The sequence below is a fragment of the Microtus oregoni genome, unplaced genomic scaffold (genome assembly GCF_018167655.1).
Source record: "Microtus oregoni isolate MIOR12 unplaced genomic scaffold, Mior012 000051F_ref0000332, whole genome shotgun sequence".
NCBI classification, from domain to species: Eukaryota; Metazoa; Chordata; class Mammalia; order Rodentia; family Cricetidae; genus Microtus; species Microtus oregoni.
Genome location: NW_024543811.1, coordinates 14,984,096 through 15,008,343, shown reverse-complemented (window position 1 = coordinate 15,008,343; position 24,248 = coordinate 14,984,096). Strand labels below are relative to the sequence as shown.

The following is a 24,248-nucleotide window of genomic DNA, read 5'->3' as shown; positions in this document are numbered from 1 at the left end:
CACCCACTGAGACAGTGGAGCTGATCTACGGGGAGCTCACCAAGGCCAGCTGGACTGTGACCGAAAAAGCATGGGATAAAACTGGACTCTCTGAGCATGGCGAACAATGGGGGCTGATGAGACACCAAGGACAATGGCAGGGGGTTTTGATCCTACTTAATGTGCTGGCTTTGTGGGAGCCTAGCCAGTTTGGATGTTCACCTTCCTAGATATGGACGGAGGAGGGAGGACCTAGGACTTAACACAGGGAAGGGAACCTGGACTGCTCTGTGGAGAGGGAGGGGGAGAGGAGTTGGGGGAGGGGGAAAAGGGTGGGAGGAGGGGGAGAAGGGTGGGAGGAGGGGAAGGGAAATGGGAGGCTGGGAGGAGGTGGAAACTTGTTTTTTGTTTATGTTTTTTTTTTCTTCTTTTCGCAATTAAAAAAAGAAAAAAAATACAAAAAAAAAACAAAAAAAACTGGACTCTCTGAACATGAACATGGAGAACAATGAGGGGTGATGAGACGCAAAGGACAATGGCACGGGGGTTTGATCCTAGGTAATGTGATGGCTTTGTGGGAGCCTAGCCAGTTTGGATGTTCACCTTCCTAGATATGGACGGAGGTGGGAGGTCCTAGGTCTTACCACAGGACAGAAAACCCTGACTGATCTTTGGACTGGAGAGGGAGAGGGAAAGGAGTGGGGGGAGGTGGAGAAAGGTGGGAGGAGGGGGCGTAGGGTGGGAGGAGGGGGAGGGAAATGGGAGGCTGGGAGGAGGTGGAAACTTGTTTTTTTGTTTTTTTTCTCCTTTTCTCAATAAAAAAAATAAATTAAAACAAACAAACAAACAAACAAAAAAAGAAACAACAACAACAAAAAGGTGAATTTTAAAATTAAAAAATTGGAAAAATAAACATGTTTAATTAAAAAGGCCTGTGAGTCTTTTGTTCTAAAAATCAATTTTAAGAGAAAATAGAAATAGTAATGGAGAGAGAATAATGAACCTGCAGGGGAAATATTTTCTGAATTTATATAGAAAAGGGACTCCAAAAAATGTTCAGTCTGCAAAATGCTTGCCAGGCCAGACTGATGTAAAAAACATAAGTGTGGCTGCAAGTGACTGTACTCCCAGCAATGATGATGCAGACGGGAGGATGCCCAGGACTTGATGGTCACCTTGTCATGTCTATCACTGACCTCCAGGTTCATGGAACGCTCCTAAGTCAAAAGTTAAAATGAAGTGCAATTGAGAAGGATACCTAACACTGACCTGTAGTTGTGCGGGACCCAATTCCAGTTAAATATCACCCTCCCATACACAAATACACACCAAAACAAAACAAAAAGTACAACATTAAACAATGCTACAGAAAAGTCAAATTCTTGAAAAATAAATCAGTATAAGCTATTGCTAATTTTAAGAGATGAGAAACTAAATAAAGACTAAAACTACTAGGTTTATGGTTGTTTCCACTTTTGTTTATAAATTCCTAATGTTATCTGAAAGTAAAATGAATTCAGTTTGTAAACTCTGTATGAGTTAGAACTTTATAAAAACCTTGAAAATTGGTTAAACATACAATAAATTAAACATAGTGCCAAAAAAACCCCAGTTGAATCAAAAGGAGAAATAATTTTGTAGTAACCTGCCAGGAGGCTACCTGAGGTGCTAACTTTTATGTTAAATGGCTTAAGACAGAAGAGTAAAGATAAGTCAAGAGAAGAATGGTATGAAAACATACTGGAACTACAGAGCAGACAGACTACTAAGACAAATTACTTAATAAAGAATATAAAAGTGAGGTATTCAAGCAATCTGAGGTAGGATTTAAAAATTAAAAAATTTTAGCCGGGCGGTGGTAGTGCACGCCTTTAATCTCAGCACTCGGGAGGCAGAGGCAGGCGGATCTCTGTGAGTCCGAGGCCAGCCTGGTCTACAGAGCTAGTTCCGGGACGGACACCAAAGATACAGAGAAACCCTGTCTCGAAAAACAAAAAAAACAAAAAAAAAATTAAAAAATTTTAAAGCAGCTATGCACATAGAAAAGAATATATATGGTGGGTCATCTCTTCAGGCTTTAAGTCCATGTCCATACATTAAAAGTATTCCTTTTCTTGCCCAAGTTCAAAAATACTATAAAATGTGAAATTTCAACAAATGTTAAGATTGTGGAAAGAAAACCAGACAATCAGACAGACCTATTTGAAAAGTATTAATATCAGGTATTCTTAAGAGCTATAAGAAATACTGACGAAAACCTGAAGGTAACTAGAAAAAAATATAAGCAAATTGAGTACACCAGTGAGGACAAAAAAAAAATAAAAAACCTATCATTATAGATAAAAATATAACACATTCAACAGTAAGTCTGAACAAGGCAGATTTAACTACTAGAAATTTAATATGCGTAATTTTAACTCCTAAAGTCAGATAAGAAAAAGCTGTATTGATCCCAAAGGATTTATAAATCACCACCCATGGAGAAAAATACAGAACATAATGTTCAAAAAAGGCAAAGATGGAGTTTATTTGAATGCTATACAAAAGATCTTCCTAATTTTGAGAACAGAAATATATAAATTTAAGAAGTCATAAAAATCTAAGAAGACACAAGCAAGAACTCATACGCATTACTGTGAAATCATGACCAAGAAACAGAAAGTAGATTTGGCGGTTGGAATAAGATGATCCCCACAGACACATACATCTAAATATTTGGTCCTACTGGGTGAACTGTTTATGAAAGGTTGTTAGTATGGCCTTGTTGAAGAAGGTGTGACCTTGCTGGGGGTGTGTCACTGGCTTTGATGTTTCAAGACATCAAGCAAAGTGTCTCACTCTGTGTATAACTTACAGATCAGATGTGTGAGCTTTTAGCTGTTGATTCAGTCTGCCTGCTCCCACACTCCCCACCACAATGGTCATGGACTAGATCTCTGAAACTATAAGAAAGCCTCTAATTAAATGCTTTCTTTCATAGCTGCCATGGTCATGGTGTCATTTTACAGCAATAAAAAAGTAACTAAGATACCAGAAAAGAACCTTAAGAAAGATGCATATCCATATAAACTCAGAATCATCATTAGGAACCCTGCAAATCAGGATTAATTACATATTTGAAAGTTTTAGAGAAAGGAGAATGAAACAAACCAATCTGAAAGACAAATTTAAAATAAACCTGTATGGTATTTTTTCAAGATATTATTTCCCCACATTTTATTTTGGGCCTCTATATTCTACTCTAAACTTCCAAAACCTATACCAACACAGTAAAAATATTATAGCAGACAAAATATGTACCAAAATGCAGAGCTACCAACTGTAAGAAACAAATATTCACAAACTGAATTGAGAACTGGTCAGAACATTAAATACCATACTTTAATGATGGGTAACAGTCATACAAAAGTTCAGGAGAAGCCGGGCAGTGGTTGCGCACGCCTTTAATCCCAGGAGGCAGAGGCAGGAGGGTCTCTGAGTTCAAGGCCAGCCTGGTCTACAAGAGCTAGTTCCAGGACAGGAACCAAAAGCTACGGAGAAACCCTGTTTCGAAAAATCAAAAAAAAAAAAAAAGTTCAGGAGAATCTACAAAACAAGCACACATTCCCCCACAAATTAACAGAAGATGCTTTCCCAAGAGCCGATGAAGCATTTATCAGCCTACACTACATCACAAGATAATATCCAAGACTAATAAAACAGAATGTTTTTCAGAACATAATGCAATGAAACAAGAAATCAAAAGAAAAAAGCGTAATTATAAATAAAACAGAAATTAAATTATACATTAGAAACAATCTATCTCTCAAAGAGCAAAAAACAACTGAAATTAAGATAATTAAAACAAGTAAAAAAATCAAACATAGGATGCAAAAAAGTTATTGTAGGGGGAAGTCTAGAATTATGAGAAAAAGGGTTTCAAACCGGCAACTCAGCCACATCTTATTCTTTTCTTCTACAGTGCTAATGTTTTAACTCAACTTTGGGCATGCTAGAAAGGCACTGTACAAATAAATTACACCCCCCCAGGTCCACACTATGAACCAAAAGGAAAAACCAAACACAAAGTTGGAAGAAAATGGAACACATTTGAATGTATACAATGGAAATAAATGTAGAGAAGAATATGAAAAGCATCAAGAAAAATGGATAAAGCCAAGTCTGATTATAGGCATTACAAGTTCTACAGAAATAAAACAATTGTAGTACTTTAGTGTAATGAATTAGATAAACTGGATAAAAGAAGAAACTTCTAGAATTATCCAAACTAATCCTACACTAGAGAATATTATTGAATTAGTAATTAAGAACTCAATAGCTGGGTGTGTGTTGACAAAAGCCTGTGATCCCTCCACAGATTAAGTGAAAACAAGACAATATGAGATTCAGGGCCATAACTATTGATAGTCTATCAGTATGGGCTGGAAGAAACTTCAACAAAATGATCAAGGACCAAAGCGTATTCTTCCTGAGGGCAATCATATTTCAATATTTAACTACTAACCAATATGATGTATCACATTAACAGAATAAAACACCAGAAAACCAAAATAATCTGTTAATGCAAAAACCAGTAACAAGCAAAATCCAACCACCTAAGCACCCAACAATTATTTCAACATAACAATGGTCACACTAGAGAAGAATCAAAGTTAATGTAATACTCAATGTAGAAACAAAATGTTTTTAAGATTAGGAATGCCAATTTTTTTACATTTCATGGCCAAGATAATATTAATGTCTAAGTTTCAAATATTATACAAGAACAGATATACAGTTAAAAAAAACAAGGCACAAAATTTCCTACTTTTTAAAAGATGTACTCTATCACTTTATATTCCCTCTTAGATTTTATTTCTGTGTATGTGTTCACATGATAAAACTGTATTATTCTTTGTATGCTTTTTTAAAAAATGGTTGGTTATTCTACATAGTTCAACTATATTTGAGACACCACAAACCCATTAAAAGTGACACTAAGACATAAAAAAATCTACAAATCTATTAATAAGTATTTTTAGTTCTTTAGATGAGAAAGTATTTTCTTGCTTAATGAACATGTTATAACATTTACTAGTATAAAGCACAACTTTCATTTCAAGTTAAGAATAAAATAATTATTACTTGATTCAATATTCACATTTTGATGAACACTAAGATTTACTTTTAGAGAATCAAATTCTAATAACTGCCTAATGGTAAGTGAAAATGGAAATTTAAATGTGAATTTTCAGCATCTATTAAAAAGTATTTTTTGTTTTTTAAGAACATATACACACAAACACACACATGCATGTACATGCGGACTTAAAGCACAAAGAAGACAACATGCAGTCAATATTTGTCCTATAGTAGTTAAATTGTCTAACATCAGAGGAAACACAAAATTAATAAATACAAAGAATCATTTTTCCCTGAGAAAAAAATATAAATTAATTTTCAGCAAGCATACTTATCAATCAATTAGTTAGTGTGTTATATGTTTTCTTCAGGTTTTAGTTATAATGTTACCAGGAATTCCATGATTATGAACCAACAATACACATTAAATAAAAAAACTGCATAAAGCAAGGTTACATATTTAGATTGGCTATTGTTATTTTAAGCAGTACATTTTATTTAAATGCAAGTTTGTAGCAGTATTTATATATAACAAATGCTAAAAATAGTTAATACTGGATCTTTAAAACAAACCAACATACTTTTGGTAAACGTAGGTCTGGAGAACAGGCAAAGAGTTCATCTTCAGGAAACTGAACACTTGAGGACACTGACTCACAAGGACGTGCACCATTACAGATATGAAATTTGCAATGAGGATTTAAGGCCATTGCTAGAAGTTCTAGAAACAGACAGCAGTCCTGAGACAACTTCGTCACACAAAGCTCCACTAGGCGATGGGTATTGTTAATAATATACCTCTGTTAAACAAGTAATAGTTAGGGAGACAATATGGTTTACATTAAGAACAGACTACAATTTCACATACAGAAAATTTCATTCTTGTTAATCATCTTTTCATTCATTTCTGCAGTAATTATGTGAAATTTCTTACACAGCACTACTGTGAACAAATTAACATTTTCATTATAGTAATATTCAATTCACTGTATAATTTTATGTTTCAGAACCACCTGCAATCTTAGCACTTAGAAAATATAAACAGGAAGATTTTAGGCCAGTTCAACTGTATAATGAGCCCAGTGATATAAAAATTCTATGTCATATGAGAATATTAAAATAAAACCTAAAAAAGATTTCTAATGATGTATCAGCAATGGATTGCTTATAACTAACTACACTGTGTACACAAAATAAATGCAACAGTATTTTCTCACCCTGGTATGTTGCAGTCTAGAAGCAAAAATCAAAAGTCTAAACATTCTTTATTCACTACAAACATTAAGTCTTAATTGATAAATCAAACATTACTTCCAAACTTTGCATTAACTGACAATTAAAAAGTAAATTCTGAAGTTTACAGCACGTCTGCATAAACACACATATAGCCAGGCGATGGTGGTGCAGGCCTTTAATCCCAGCACTCGGGAGGCAGAGGCAGGCGGATCTCTGTGAGTTCGAGACCAGCCTGTTCTACAAAAGCTAGTTCCAGGACAGGCTCCAAAGCCACAGAGAAACCCTGTCTCAAAAAACCAAAACACACACACACACACACACACACACACACACACACACACACACACACACACACACACACACACACAGGCCCTGGCCATTTTTGAAAAATTTAAGTGACATTCTGCCCATAAAAAATATGTATGTTTCACAACTCATGGTTACTTGCAGTTCATAAATGACTGCCTTGTCATTCAGTAACTTGTTAAAAAGACTTCTATATTGTCATTAAAAGAAAACTGAGTCTCTTGCCAAGTCTAAGTTCAAGTCTCTTGCCAACTCTAAGTTCAAGTCTCTTGCCAACTCTAAGGTGGCTCCCTTAACTAAGAATTGTGCTTCCGTGCTCCCCTATCCAACCTTCCTTTATCCCAATCCTCCTTTTTCCCCAAGTTCCCCCCATTCTCCCCTTCTCCCTTTTCTCTCCCCATCTCCACTTACCCCCATCCCACCCCACCCCCAAGATCTCAATTTTCTCCCTGGCCATTTTGTCTACTTCCCATAGCCAAGAGGACAACTATATGTTTTTCCTTTGGTTCACCTTCTTACTTAGCTTCTTTGGGATCACCAATTGTAGACTCCGTGACCCTTGTTTATGGCTAGAAACCAATTATGAGTGAGTACATCCCATATTCATCTTTTTGGGTCTGAGCCTAGCCAGTTTGGATGTTCACCTTCCTAGAAATGGACGGAGAGGGGAGGACCTAGGACTTACCACAGGGCAGGGAACCCTGACTGCTCTTTGGACTGGAGAGGGAGGGGGAGAGGAGTGGGGGGAAAGGGGAGAAGGGTGGGAGGAGGGGGAGGGAAATGAGAGGCTGGGAGGAGGTGGAAACTTGTTTTTTTTCTCCTTTTCTCAATAAAAAATGGAAAAAAAAGAGAGCAATATGAATAAACAAAAAAAAAGAAAAAAGAAAACTGAGATGCAGGAAAAGATGGCTCAGCGGTTAAGAGCACTGCCTGCTTTCCCAAGGTACTGAGTTCAATTCCCAGCAACCACATGGTGGTTCACAACCATCACATAATGAGATTTTGTGGGAGGAGGGAAGGAGGTGGAAATTTTCTTTTTTTTTTTTAAAGATCTGCTACTATTTATTTATTTATTTATTTATTTATTTATTTATTATGTATACACTATTCTGTCTGTATGTCTGAAGGCCAGATGAGGGCGCCAGACATCTTTACAGATGGTTGTGAGCCACCATGTGGTTGCTGGGAATTGAACTCAGGACCTTTGGAAGAGCAGGCAATGCTCTTAACCACTGAGCCATCTCTCCAGCCCAGAAATTTTCAATAAAAAATAAATAAATTAAAAAAATAAAAGAAAAATGAAATCTTATGATGGATCAATAGTAGTTTAAGTTATTTCTGTTCTAAGCTATAATCCATCTGAGAATACAAAATTATGTTTGACGTTTTCAGTGTCAAAATTAAAGTTTGAACTTCCAAAATATTTTAGTATTAATTTGTGACTTATATTTCAAAAAGAAAATTAAACTTTTATCTTCCAGGGTCAAGGTAAGTATAAGTTTCTTTGCTTGCTTCTACATGAAAACTGCTAAGTAATTTTATCATTATCAGTTAGTGTTTCAGCTATATTGAGACATTATTCCCCAATTTAGAAATATATTTTAAAAATAAACACAACTGTGGATAACTTAGAATCAATACTATCACACATCTGGTAAACTATATTGTTACAAGATACTTGAATTCCTAGAGGCAGATTTTATTTAAAACTGTACTTAAAACCCCACGCAAGATTTACCTAAAAAAAAAACTCCTCCTTCCAAATTATATCACACCTATTAATAAAGTTGATACTTTATTATTATTACCAATAATATTTTTCAAACAGACTCATAGAAATCATTATATAAAACCAAATCTCCCTTTTACAAAACTCACATGAATTTCAAATTTCCATCCACTCAGTGCCTCATCCATAAGTATTTTGGTAAAAGATACAGTTAAAACATCTCGAAAAAAACGCTGACAAGCTTCACTTTTAGCATCAAGGCCTATGAAAAAGTATAATAAAACAGATAAAAACATTCCTATAGCCAAGTTTGTGACTACATATAACATACTGTTAGAAACTGGTGTGTTTTCTAATCCACATAGAATATTATATAGTGTTTGAGAGAATTAGCATTAATATAAAAACTCAGGATAGAATTCAGAAAAACTACATGAAAAACTCATCAAGGAATTGCAACAACTGAAAATGTCTCAGAACATCATGTAGCTTAACATTTTCTGATGTCAGTTAAACCTAAAACACTACTTAAAAAGAAAGGCATCTCTGCTTCACATGATGCCCCAAAATAAGGGAAAGCCCTATAAACTGAAAGTGAATCATTATCAAGCATAATTTAGAATTCTGGTTCAGCTTACACTGTACTGTAAAATGCCCTGTACGTATGTGACATCTTCTGAATTAAGAAGATCTCTCTACAGTTGCTAAAGAGATACGTCACCAGTTAAAAGAATGAATGTACTGTTTTTGGAAAAAACATTGTTTAAGTCCCAACACTTCCACCATAGATTCATAAAACACTAGTAACTCTAGCTCCAGGGTATCCTATACCTTCTGGCCTTCATGGACTCCTCAAGTCATAGGCATATTTCCCCATAGAGACAGATATACATGTATAGATCTGATTGAAAAAATTGACACAAGGACCAAAGATATATAAATATGCCATCTCATTTCAAGGACTTGAAAAATGATCATTACATTAAGTTGGTTTATCGTTTGCCTTTGAAGACTTAAAAAGTAAAGAATATTATACAAATTCCTAATCAGTGGTAAGAATGCACAATACCTGACATGATAAAACAGAAAAAAAAACCTGTCCATTCTAGGATCTAGGACATAATTCAGTTAGTAATGTCTTTAACTTATACGTCTAAGACCTAAGTTTGATTCCTAAGTTTATACAAAAATAACATGTAATCTCAGTGCTTGGAGAGGATAAAAAGATTCCTGGGGGGAAAAAAAGATTCCTGGAGCTCCCTAAACTACGTGACAAGTGCTAAGACTGACATTCCCAAATGTCAGGTCTTCTCTGTCCTCTCTATGTACAATCATACACACATGCTCACCTGTACATACAGACACAGATAAAAATTTAAACTACAGCTATGCTGCAAAAGTAAAAACTAGACTTTATTATTTCTTTTCCTGTGGTTGCTTCACGGCAAAAGACCCCATATTTCAAAATATCCATGTTCCTTTTGAAAAACAAAAGACCTCTTTTTCTTCATTAAAGAAAGCAAACATGTAAGAATATTTATTAGAAAATATACATGTAGTAGTAATGGAAAAACAATTTTCAAAAAATATCAGGGGCTTTCATTATCACATAATTTTATTTACTGGCATTCTAGTCAATAAAATAGCATGTTTGGGTAATTTTTGCTGAAATAATTTTATAAATAAATGTCTCAATGCCTTAAATCTAAATTTCACCAAAAATACAAGAAATTATATAGCTATCAAAAAGCAAAACTTTTAAATTGTAAATAATCCTTAATGTGTATTATAATTTAAAATGAATGTGAATTAAACTTTATTGCCTTCTTAGAAACATGTAAGTACACATAAAATCCTGCTTCAAATTTTACAAGTTCAGATTGCTTTTTATTTGTCATGTTAAATATTTTTCATGTTTTTTAAAATTCATTTTTTTTTAAAATCCACTCCATATTCAATTCCTCTGGCCATTTTCCTACTGGCATTTTGAAATCCTATGGTCCAATGTTTAAATAGGCCTTAACCTCTATGTATCAACCTTAAGACTAATCTAATGTAATGTGAAAATGACTACAGATCAGCAGTTTTCTATCTCCGGGTCTCAACCCCTTTGGCAAACCTCCATCTCCAAAAAACTTGAAATTATGATCCTTAACCATAAAAAACTTATGGTTATAAAATAAGGACAAAAATATTTTATGATTGGAGCCACCACAATATGAAGAACTGTACTAAAGTGTTACAGATTAGACGGTTCAGAACCACTCTATAAAGTTTGCAACAGCCTCAGGCTCTCCAAAAATATGTGGACAAAAGTTTAATTTTCCATTTCATTTCCCTGACCAGGTCACTACAACTAAACATAAAAGTTTAGGTGAGATCAAAATACTTTCCTTCTTCATTATTTATAATTGTAAGGAGGGTGTAAGACATGTTTAGGTGAATAAATGTCACTAAGGCTGACACAGATTTCTAAACATATAGGATATCAATAAAACTAACCCCGTTAATAAACATAATGAGTAACATGGAAAATACCTATTTTGTCGATACTAATTATAGTGGCTAGAGAACTAAGAGATGCTTCTGCTGTCACATGCAGAGCACCTAGCTTCTTAGTTCTTAGAGTAGAGATAATTCCTCTAAAGATTTTCCTGACTCCTTACTCTCAGTGAATGAATGCCCATATATATATATATATATATATATATATATATATATATATACACTTAGCCTTACCAGGAAGTTTATTGATATTGACTGAAAATCACAAATATTTAACTTTGTAATAGAAAAAAAACAAAACCTTCAAAAATATTATTTACATATATAAAAAGCATATACTATGAAAAGAATGGGAACATGTGAAACTCACCTTTTTTACTAAGATCAATAGAAGCTTCTAAAAGTACTTCTAATTCTCCCTTTGGCACAACAGGAACCACCCATTGAGGTCTAATAATGATTATAAAATAAGATTATTTTTCAGAACATTACTCAAACACTTTAAGTTATGTAGAGTGCTTTTAGTAGGATAAAGAGTGAAACAAACAACAAACAAAATCCTTTTAGATTTAAAGGAAAATCCTGCAAACATCTCCTTTCGTGGCATTAAAGATATACATTATAATCTATATAAACTTTTAAAGATAATATCAAATAACAAATAACTCATCATTCTTAACAAAAAACAAAACAAAATTCAATTGCTAATGCCTGTAGTTAGAAAGGAAAGTGTTCTTTCAATTTTTTTTTTAAAGGAAGAGGATGTTAAGAGAATGTGAGTCTTTTGGGTGCCCTTGCGTGCTATGTGCCATAAAAGCTACCAAGATTATCTGGAGCCTTTTGTCATAACAGTTTTTGATGATAATGTGATGATGGCATCTATCTCCTTATTACTTGATTCAGGAATCAGGGATTTTTGAAGATGTAGCTACATACTTCATTTACCAACAATGGGTGAGTGGGCAAGCCTGACAACTTACTTAGAAGGTTCTATATAGGGACACGTTGCAGCAGAACTTTACTTCATTAGAGCAAGAAAAAGAGGTATATTCTCTCAATCAAAGGTGTTAAGAACCAGGGGTTTGGAAAGCAGGGAACTTCTCAAAACTAAGAAAATATGCTCAACAACTTAAAAGAATATGTGGAATGAAATCAAGTTGGCTGTGTTAGACAAACAAAAAGGAAGTTTAACTCCTGACCTTTAAATATCAGTTTGACAGATTTATTAGACATGTTAAATAGCAAATGTAGCTTCTTCTTTCTGTAGTTATGCATATTTTCTAGTAACCTAATGTATCAATAAATGTACTAACAGAGTACAATTAGCAACAAAACTAAAAAAGAGAGTATTATGGGTAGAACAGAGTGTGCACAAAGGGAAAACCACAGAAAAGGAATAAAAAAATCTCCTAAATTAGTATTATCCACTGACCCTCCCCTTTCCTCTTATTTAATACCAATTAATTTTTTGGTCAAAAGCAGTTTTTTCTTTCAAGTCATTACATCAGTATGCATACAGATAAAAATAAATGCACCTGTTGACCAAATCTTCCAACTTTGCCAGGTCAGCATGGGGAAATGAAAGATCTTCATCTTCATGCTGTGGTGGAGCATCACCTTGACCTTGTTCATCTGGAAGAGTCACTGGAGAATTCTCATTGGAAGAGTCAGATGATGAGATCTTAATTAAAAGTTAAAAAATCCCAGACTTAACTATTTATAAACACATGTACAGGACTTAGCAATTCACATATCAATATATATCTAGGATAGGCTTACTTATTATCTGATATATATTATCTCTGTATTTAATTAAACTGGGGTAGTACTACTGATCTCTGCCCCTTTCCATCATCATGAATGCTATTTCCCACAAGATTAAAAATAATAATTATTATATAGCACTGTATTAATTAAGCTAACTTAGAGAACACTTTTTAAAATGATTACTACTAGTATAAATAGTTGTAGTTAAATTTATTCACAAAACTTTAAGACTTTAAAACGTTCATTTGTCACCACACACATACCATGACATAACTAATAACTAGAAACATGCTTTTGACAAAATATAAAACCCCTTCATGATAAAGGTCTTGGAGAGAGCAGGGAAACAAGGAACATACCTAAACATAATTAAGTGAATAATCAGCAAGCCAACAGCCAACATAAAACTACATGGAAAGAAACTCCCAGTGCTTCCATTGAAATCAGGAATAAGACAAGGTTGTCCACTCTCTCTATATATATTCAATATAGTTCTTATGGTCCTAGCTACAGCAATAAGACACCAAAGGGAGATCAAGGGGTTACAAATTAGAAGAGAAGAAGTCAAACTCTCACTGTTTGCTGATGATACGGAAGTTTATTTAAGTGATCGCAAAAATTCTACCAAGGAACTTCTACAACTTATAAATACTTTCAGCAATGTAGCAGGATACAAAATTAGCTTTAAAAATCAGTAGCCCTCTTTAACAAAGATGAAATAAGGGCTGTGGAAGCAATCAGAGAATCAATACTCTTCAGAAATAGCCACAAATAGCATAAAATATGTTGAAATTACTCTAACCAAACAAGTGAAAGTCTTGTATGACAAGAACTTTAAATCTTTGAAGAAAGAAATTGAAAAGGACACCAGAAAGTAGAAAGATATCCCACACCTTGGGTAGGTAGAATTAACATAGTAAAAATGGCAATCTTACCAAAAGCAATCTACAGATTCAACACAATGCCCAGCAAAATTCTTCACAGATCTTGAGAGGACAATAATCAACTTTATATGGAAAAACAAAAGACCCAGGATAACCAAAACAATCCTGTACAATAAAAGAACTTCTAGAGACATCACAATCCCTGACTTCAAACTCTACTACAGAGCTACAGTACTGAAAACAGGCTGGTATAGGCATAAAAACACACAGGAAGACGAATGGAACCAAACAGAAGACCCAGATATCAATCTACACAACTTTGAACACCCGATCTTTTGATAAAGAAGCAAAAAATATCAAATGGAAAAAAAGAAAGCATATTTAACAAGTGGTGATGGCGTAACTGGATATCATCAACATGCAGAAGGATGAAAATAGACCAATATCTATCACCATGCACAAAACTCAAGTCCAAATGGATTAAAGACCTCAACATAAAGCCAGCCACACTGAACCTTACAGAAGAGAAAGTGGGAAGTACACTTGAATGCACTGGCACAGGGAACTACTTCCTAAATATAACACCAGCAGCACAGAAACTGAGAAAAACAATTAATAAATGGGACCTCCTGAACCGGAAAAGCTTCTTTAAAGCAAAGGACATGGTCAACAAGACAAAACGACAGCCTACAGAATGGGAAAAGATCTTCACTAACCCCATATCACACAGAGGACTGATCTGCAAAATATAGAAAGAACTCAAGAAATTGGACACCAAAAGATCACAAAATCCAATAAAAAATGGAGTAGAGACCTAAACAGAGAACTCTCAACAGAGGACTCTAAAATGGCTGAAAGAAACTTAAGGAAATGTTCAACATCTGATGTAGGTGAGTCTTCTTTCTATGTGTTTCTTTCATTGGTTAATTATTTCGGGTAAAGCTAGCAGAGAGCCGGGCTGCAGCCAGCGGCTCTGATAACTACAAACATCCTTAGTCATCAGAGAAATGCAAATCAAAACAACTCTGAGATACCATCTTACACACGTAAAAATGGCCAAGATCAAAAACACTGATGACAACTTTTGCTGGAGAGGTGGTGGGGAAAAGGGAACAGTTCTGCATTGATGGTGGGAATGCAAGCTAGATGTCAGTGCAGCGATTTCTCAGAAAATTATGGAACAAACCTTCCTCAAGACCCAGTAATACCACTTTTGGGTATACACCCAAAGGATGCTCAATCTTGCCACAAGGGCATGTGCTCAACTATGTTAATAGCAGCTTTGTTTGTCAAAGCCAGAACCTGGAAACAACCTAAATGCGCCTCTATTGAAGAATGGATAGGAAAATGTGGTACATTTTACATAATGGAGAACTACACAGCAGAAAAAAATTATAACAGCTTGAATTTTGCAGGAAAATGGATGGAGCTAGAAAACATTATTTTGAGTGAGATAACTCAGACACAGAGAGACATTTATCACACGTACTCACTTATAGGTGGGTTTTAAACATAGAGCAAAGAAAAGCCAGTCTATAAACCCCAACCCCAGAGAACTTAGATAACAATGAGGACACTAAGAGAGACTTACATAAATCTAACCTACATGGGAAGTAGAAAGTAGAAAAAGACAAGGTCTCCTGAGAAAGAAAATTGGAAGCATGGGGACCTTAGGAAAGGTTTGAGGGGGAAGGAGAGAGGCAGGGAGTAGAACATAGAAATATGTAGAGCAATAAAAAATGTGAAAAAAAAGAAAGAAAAGAAAAATACTAATCAACTACAATATACTTAAAAAACAAAAGAAATAGTTATGTTAAATCAATCAATTTGGTCAACAATAGAGATAAGAATTATAGTTATAGCCGGACGGTGGTGGCGCACGCCTTTAATCCCAGCACTCGGGAGGCAGAGGTAGGCGGATCTCTGTGAGTTCGAGACCAGCCTGGTCTACAAGAGCTAGTTCCAGGACAGGCTCCAAAACCACAGAGAAACCCTGTCTCGAAAAACCAAAAAAAAAAAAAAGAATTATAGTTAATATTAGCTATCAAAAAATTAATAACCAAACCAGTTAATACTACTTATCAAAATTCACTGAAATGACAAGTCACATGAATAATCTGCAAAACTTTACTCAAATTTTTTTATTTCTGGGAAAGAAACATTCAGAATGTTCAGGTGTTGCACTTCTGAATGATAAAAGTCTAGAATGGAGTGCTCTAAAGAAGTAGTTTTCTAGCATTCTCACAAAGTACAGTTTATACAATAGGAAGATGAGAATCACAAAATTAGAAAAAGGTTCTAAGTATCATGACTTAAAAGAATGAACAATTTCTGAACACAGGATTATAGCTCATAAGCAGTGTAGTTATTTAGCAATGAATAAGGCTATGAAGTTTGATCCCTAAAACTCTGTAATCCAAACAGAAAAAAGTACATCACTAGTATAAAAGGCTATTACTTTATCTATCCATATTGAATTATCTTCATGAATCAATTGAAGTCTCCAACACAATCTATTCAGAAAAAACACATCTATAAATAGGGCGGTTAACATTTCTATACTTAAAGTAACTATGAAGCTGTAAAGGGTTGCATTAAATTAACAGAGGGGGACTTTCAGAAATTGAAGGTTTCTAGAATAATTCGTAAGTGAATACTTATAAAATGCTCTAAATGTAAAAGGAAGATAATAACTAAAAATTTATTAAGTTGATAAGGAAATGTTCAACATCCTTAGTCATCAGAGGAGTGAAAATCTAAACAACTCTGAGGTCACATCTTACACATGTCAGAACGGACAAGATTAAAATGACAACTTATCCTGGAGAGGTTATGGGGTAAAGGGAACACTCCTGCATTGCTGGTGGGAGTGAAAGCTCTCTATAGCCAACTTAGAGGGTAGAAAAGGACAGTAAGAAGCTCAGAAATGTAAATGGTTAGAAATCAAAATACTGAAACTGAACCACTATTCTATTTTCCTACAAACTTATCACCACAAAGGATTTATTAAGAAGTTTGTTTTCACACAGTATGTTCACATTTCAACTGCAAATTTCAAGCCATATGGAAGATCATGTTGGAGAGAGAGTAAGTCTGACTGGAAATTAAGTATTTAATTATCCTCAGAATTGCAGAGGCTGTAAAATCAATAAAAAAATTGTAAATTTAAAATAACCATTAAAAAATGAAGGGTTCTAACAAATAAAGACAGCAAGGTGAGCAAAAATAAAAACCAGGAGATGAAAATTTTTAAAAACAAAATAAAATATTAGCAATAGACAGGGGCTATACTGCCCAAACCGCCTCTCTCTTCCTATCCCATTCAGCTTACATCCAGATCCCACACCCCCTGTCTCCCTCCCTCCCTCCCTCCTTTGGGGCATAGCGCCTCCCTGCCCAGCCTGCTAGGGCGCTGGGACCAAATCCAAACCGGGAGGACAAAGGGGTGGCCGGTAGCTCCTTTGTTCCCATAGCCTGCCCACAGCGAGCAGGGTGGGCCCTTTGTTCGCGAGCTAACCAAGCAGCGCGGAGTTTCGATCTGGGCACCGAGTGAAACATCATTGTGGTGAGTGAGTGCTGCGGCAGCTGGGATCATACCTCAGCCCGCCCACACTTCCTGGCCATCCTACAGGGGCTATACTGCCCAAACCGCCTCTCTCTTCCTATCCCATTCAGCCTACATCCAGATCCCCACACCCCCTGTCTCGCTCCCTCCCTCCCTCCTTTGGGGCATAGCGCCTCCCTGCCCAGCCTGCTAGGACGCTGGGACCGAATCCGAACCGGGAGGACAAAGGGGTGGCCGGTAGCTCCTTTGTTCCCATAGCCTGCCCGCAGCGAGCAGGGTGGGCCCTTTGTTCGCGAGCTAACCAAGCAGCGCGGAGTTTTGATCTGGGCACCGAGTGAAACATCATTGTGGAGAAACATCTCTGGGCAGTGATATCAATGGGAAGGTACATCAGTGGGCAAGAAGACCTGATCCTGTAAAAGAAGATCCAAAGGGGAGTATTGGGAGGAAGAGATGGGCAGACGCCAATGCAGGAATTCTCCCAACAATCTGAAAAACAACACGAAACCAACAGAAGCCAGTGACCCCACAACAGGAGGACATGAACACCTTAATCAAGAAGAAGTAGAAAAAACTGACTTCATGAAAGTGATTGATACACTTAAACAGCATATAAAAAACGCCCTTATAGAAATGGATGAGAAGTATAATAGAAAGTTCGAGGAATTGAGTAAATCAGTGAATGATACCCTAGGAAACCAAGGAAAAACAATCAAGCAGATAAAGGAAACAGTTCATGACTTGAAAACTGAAATGGAGGCAAAGGAGAAAACACAAACAGAGGGCCGGCTGGACATGGAAAATCTAGGTAAACGAATAGAGACTACAGAATACAAGAGATAGAAGAAAGAATCTCAGATTCTGAGGATAATATAGAGAAAATAAACACTCTGATCAAAGAAAACAGCAAGTCCAACAAACTCTCATCACAAAACATTCAGGAAATATGGGACACAATAAAAAGACCAAACCTAAGAATAATTGGAGTAGAAGAAGGAAAAGAAGTGCAGCTCAACGGTACAGAAAATATACTTAATAAAATTATAGAAGAAAACTTTCCCAACCTGAAGACAGATGTACCTATGAAGGTTCAAGAAGCATACAGAACACCAAATAGGCTGGATCAAAAGAAAACATCCCCTCGCCATATAATAATCAAAACACAAAATATACAGAATAAAGAAAGAATATTAAGAGCCGCAAAGGAAAAAGGCCAAGTTACTTATAAAGGTAAACCTATCAGACTTACACCTGACTTCTCTATGGAAACCGTGAAAGCCAGAAGGTCCTGGATAGATGTTCCCCAAAAACTAAGAGACCACAATGCAAGCCCAGACTACTATATCCAGCCAAACTTTCATTCACTATAAATGGAGAAAACAAAATTTTCCAGGATAAAAACAAATTTAAACAATACGTAGCCACAAATCCAGCCTTACAGAAAATAATAGAAGGAAAATCACTAACCTGGGAGTCCAACAATGACCACAATAACTCAGACATCTAGAGACTCTTCACCACCGCAAATAAAAGAAGGAAAACACACAAACCCTACTACTAAAAAAGTGACCGGAGTTAACAACCACTGGTCATTAATATCACTTAATATCAATGGGCTCAACTCACCTATAAAAAGGCACAGGCTAAGAGATTGGATACGAAAACAGGATCCAACATTCTGCTGTCTACAAGAAACACACCTCAACCACAAAGACAGGCACTTACTCACAGTAAAGGGCTGGGAAAAGGCTTATCAAGCAAATGGACCTAAGAAACAAGCAGGTGTGGCCATACTAATTTCTAACAAAGTTGACTTCAAACTTAAACCAATCAGAAGAGATGGAGAGGGACATTTTATACTCATAACAGGAACAATTCATCAGGAAGAAGTTTCAATCCTGAATATCTATGCCCCGAATATAAAAGCACCCACGTACGTAAAAGAAACATTGCTAAAACTCAAGGCAGACATCAAACCGCTCACACTAATAGTAGGAGACTTCAACACTCCTCTCTCACCAATGGACAGGTCAATCAGACAGAAACCTAACAGAGAAATTAGAGAATTAATGGAGGTAATGAAGCAAATGGACTTAACAGACATCTATAGATTATTCCACCCAAAGAGGAAAGAATATACCTTCTTCTCTGCAGCTCATGGAACCTTCTCGAAAATTGACCACATACTTGGTAACAAAGATAACTTACACAGTTACAAAAAAAATATTAGTAACCACCTGTGTCTTATCAGATCACCGTGGATTAAAGTTAGAATTCAACAACAATGCTACCCCCAGAAAGCCGACAAACTCATGGAAACTGAACAGTCAACTACTGAACCATACCTGGATTAAGGAAGAAATAAAGAAAGAAATTAAAGTCTTCCTTAAATTCAATGAAAATAAAGAAACAACATACTCGAACTTATGGGACACTATGAAAGCAGTCCTGAGAGGAAAGTTCATAGCACTAAGTGCCCACCGAAAGAAAACAGAGAAAGCACATATTGGAGACTTAACAGCCCACTTGGAAGCTCTAGAAAAAAAAGAAGCAGACTCACCTAGGAGGAGTAGACGACTGGAAATAATCAAATCGAGGGCTGAAATAAACAAAATAGAAACACAGAAAACAATCCAAAGAATCAATGAAACAAAAAGCTGGTTCCTGGAGAAAATCAACAAGATTGATAAACCCCTAGTCAAACTAATCAAACGACAGAGAGAGAACAGGAAAAGGCAGTCCACTCTCGCCATAGATCTTCAATATAGTGCTTGAAGTTCTAGCAATAGCAATAAGACAACATAATGGGATCAAGGGGATTCGAATTGGAAAGGAAGAAGTTAAACTTTCGTTATTTGCAGATGATATGATAGTGTACATAATCGACCCCCAAAACTTCACCAAAGAACTTTTACAGCTGATAAACAGCTTTAGTAATGTGGCAGGATACAAGATCAACTCCAAAAAATCAGTTGCCCTCTTATACACAAAGGATATGGAAGCAGAGAGGGAAATCAGAGAAGCTTCACCATTCACGATAGCCACAAACAGCATAAAATATCTTGGGGTAAATCTAACCAAGGAAGTGAAAGATCTATTGGACAAGAACATTAAGGCATTGAAGAAAGAAATTGAGGAGGATACCAAAAAATGAATGGACCTCCCTTGCTCTTGGATTGGGAGGATCAACATATTAAAAATGGCAATTCTACCTAAGGCAATTTATAGATTCAATGCAATCCCCATCAAGATCCCAACAAAATTCTTCCCAGATCTGGTGAAGACAATAATCAACTTTATATGGAAAAACAAAAAACCCAGGATAGCCTGAACAATCCTATACAATAAAGGATCTTCTGGAGGCATTACCATCCCTGACTTCAAACTCTATTACAGAGCTACAGTAATGAAAACAGTGTGGTACTGGCATAAAAACAGAGAAGTCGACCAATGGAATTGTATAGAAGACCCGGATTTTATCCCACAAACCTATGAACACCTCATTTTCGATGAAGGAGCTAAAAGTATACAATGGAAGAAAGAAAGCATCTTCAACAAATGGTGCTGGCACAACTGGTTGTCAACCTGTAGAAGAATGAAAATAGACCCTTATCTATCACCGTGCACAAAACTTAAGTCCAAATGGATTAAAGACCTCAATATCAGCCCAAACACACTGAACCTGATAGAAGAGAAAGTGGGAAATAGCCTACAACAGATGGGCACAGGAGATCGCTTCCTATGTATAATCCCGGAAGCACAGACATTAAGGGCAACATTGAATAAATGGGACCTACTTAAACTGAGAAGCTTCTGTAAAGCAAAGGACATGGTCATTAAGACAGAAAGGCAACCTACTGACTGGGAGAAGATCTTCACCAACCCCGCAACAGACAAAGGTCTGATCTCCAAAATATATAGAGAACTCAAGAAACTAGACTTTAAAATGCTAATTAACCCAATTAAAAAATGGGGCACTGATCTGAACATAGAATTCTCAACAGAAGAAGTTCAAATGGCCAAAAGACACTTAAGGTCGTGCTCAACTTCCTTACCAATCAGGGAAATGCAAATCAAAACAACTTTGAGATATCATCTTACACCTGTCAGAATGGCTAAAGTCAAAAACACCAAGGATAACCTTTGCTGGAGAGGCTGTGGAGGAATGGGTACCCTCATCCATTGCTGGTGGGAATGCAATCTTGTGCAACCACTGTGGAAGTCAGTGTTTCGGTTTCTCAGGAAATTCGGGATCATCTTACCCCTGGACCCAGCAATACCACTCTTGGGAATATACCCAAGAGAGGCTCTATCAAATGACAAAAGCATTTGTTCAACTATGTTCATAGCAGTATTATTTGTAATAGCCAGAACCTGGAAACAACCTAGATGCCCTTCAATGGAAGAATGGATGAAGAAAGTATGGAATATATACACGCTAGAGTACTACGCTGCGGTAAAAAACAATGACTTCTCGAATTTTGCATGCAAATGGATGGAAATAGAAAACACTATCCTGAGTGAGGTATCCCAGACCCAAAAAGATGAACATGGGATGTACTCACTCGTAATTGGTTTCTAGCCATAAATAAGGGTCACAGAGTCTACAATAGGTGAACCTAAAGAAGCGAAGTAAGAAGGTGAACCCAAGGAAAAACATATAGTTATCCTCTTGGCTAAGGGAAGTAGACCAAATTTCCGGGGAGAAAATGGGATCTTGGGGGTGGGGTGGGATGGGGGTAAGGGGAGATGGGGAGAGAAAAGGTAGAAGGGAAGGAGGGGGGACCTGGGGAAACAGGAGAATTGGGATAAAGGAAAGGTGGATAGGGGAGCACGGAACCACAATTCTTAGTTAAGGGAGCCACTTTAGTGTGGGCAAGAGACTTGACCCTAGAGGGGCTCCCTAGTGCCCAAGATGAGGTTCCCAGTTAGTTCCTTGGGCAGCTGAGGATTGGGAACCTGAAATGACCCTATCCTAGAGCAATACTGACGAATATCTTGCAGATCATCATAGAATCTTTATCTGGTGATGGATAGAGATAGAGACAGAGACCCACACAGGAGCACTGGACTGAGCTCCCAAGGTCCCAAGGAGGAGCAGAAGGAGGGAGAACATGAGCAATGAATTCGGGACCACGAGGCGTGCATCCACCCACTGAGACAGTGGAGCTGATCTACGGGGAGCTCACCAAGGCCAGCTGGACTGTGACCGAAAAAGCATGGGATAAAACCGGACTCTCTGAACATGGCGAACAATGAGGGCTGATGAGACACCAAGGACAATGGCAGGGAGTTTTGATCCTACTTAATGTGCTGGCTTTGTGGGAGCCTAGCCAGTTTGGATGTTCACCTTCCTAGATATGAACGGAGGGGGGAGGACCTAGGACTTACCACAGGGCAGGGAACCCGGACTGCTCTTTGGACTGGAGAGTGAGGGGGAGAGGAGTGGGGGGAGGGGGAGAAGGGTGGGAGGAGGGGGAGAAGGGTGGGAGAAGGGGAAGGGAAATGGGAGGCTGGGAGGAGGTGGAAACTTGTTTTTTTGTTTATGTTTTTTTTTCTTCTTTTCGCAATAAAAAAATATTAGCAATAAATAGTATAATAAGAAAGAAGGAAAATATGGACGGGATTGTTAATAGACTAGTGTTCCAACACAGAAAAGCAGAGAGTGAATTAAAAACACTAATATCCAGAAATGTGAGATACTTATATATCCAAAAAAAAGAAGAAAGAAAACTAAATAGAAGTAATTACTAAAATTTTTCATATGGTTTTAAGCAAGATAAAGTAGTGCCTAATTGCTAAATGTTAGGTGGCAATCCTAGAAATAACAGATCAAAATTTTTAAATAAAAATCTTTGAGTACCAGGATTAAGTTTTGCACTGTGTTATTAGTTCTTTTTATTTCACAAAAATATTACTTTTATTTATCTATAGTGTATATACACTTATTGAATTCCCAGTTTCATAGTATTTTTAACATAGTGCTTACATATCTGTTTAGACACCTTCTCTTTATGTGGCTTTGGAAATGTTGAAATATAGGCTCAAGATAAAGGAGGAATAATGTAAACATACACATAGACTTGCACAAAGGAATGAAAGAAGAAAAGAAGGGAGGGAGTCTGGAAGATTAAAGATGCATACAAAGTCAGATAATCTGAGTTAAATCCCAACAACATAAATGGTGGAAGTAAATATGCACTTCCATATATTCCATGTTTTCTGTTTTCCATACATAATAAGTTAATAAATAACAAAAAATGAAAGTAAATTATCAACATTAGATAATTGGTCCTTTCTAAAATCTTACTTGTGAATAAAAATTCTTACTCCCATGACAGGAAAAGAAACAATTTTTGAGATCTAAATCAAAACAAAACTTTAATACTCATCTATATCTTAATACTTAAACAAATATTTCATTGATTTTTATTTTACAAATGAAGGGAAACAAGTTTAAAGTTTAGTAACTTGCATGGAACTTGAACATAAATAGCTTATTTCACTCTATGCTTCTGACCAGCTATAATGAGTAACTTAATAATTTTGCTCCAGATTCATAATTATCTTTAAACAAAGTAAACACAAGTCTTCAGCATACATAATATTTAAGTTTTTCCTGTTACTAACAGCTAGTCATTTTTCTTAAGTACAATGAGACAGCTTTTTTGGTTAAAAGTTCAGAACTATTATCCAATTGTTAATTTTCTACAATACCCTAAAATATACTATAATCATACCTGGTTCTTTTGGAAAGAAGACTGAGACTGCCCATCAGGAGCCTGCCCCTGGTTTTCATTCCCTCCTACTGGAGAGCCACGAGTCATGACTGTCATGATCACCAAAGAAAAGACCTTCGCTAGTTTTGTCTGTTTATGGAGTTGTCCTAAGAGAAGAAATTATAATCTACTCATAAGAGAGAAAGTACTAGCATGTGCCAATCCCTAAAATCTCTAATTCAAGAGCAAACAATACTGCAGAAATTACTTTAATAACCTAAAAGTATAATAAAAATTGAAAAGACGAATAGGAAATCAACCTAACTTTAATGACCACTCCAAATTTAAGCAAGATCTCTATAATTTGTAATACAGGATTATAAAAATGAAACAAAAGTAATAAAAATTTTAACAATATTTTTACTCACCCTGATAAA

At 36.2% G+C, this 24,248-nt stretch overlaps 1 protein-coding gene across 1 annotated transcript in view; it reads right to left on the bottom strand.

The window, feature by feature from the left end:
- LOC121437306 (probable ubiquitin carboxyl-terminal hydrolase FAF-X) overlaps positions 1–23,928 on the bottom strand; it is a 153,978-nt gene extending 130,050 nt beyond the window's left edge. The window contains 5 exon segments of the mRNA XM_041637168.1: positions 5,682–5,900; positions 8,521–8,633; positions 11,247–11,326; positions 12,412–12,557; positions 23,833–23,928. Coding sequence (XP_041493102.1) covers positions 5,682–5,900; positions 8,521–8,633; positions 11,247–11,326; positions 12,412–12,557; positions 23,833–23,928 — 654 coding nt within the window.
- Between the last annotated feature and the right edge of the window lie 320 nt (positions 23,929–24,248).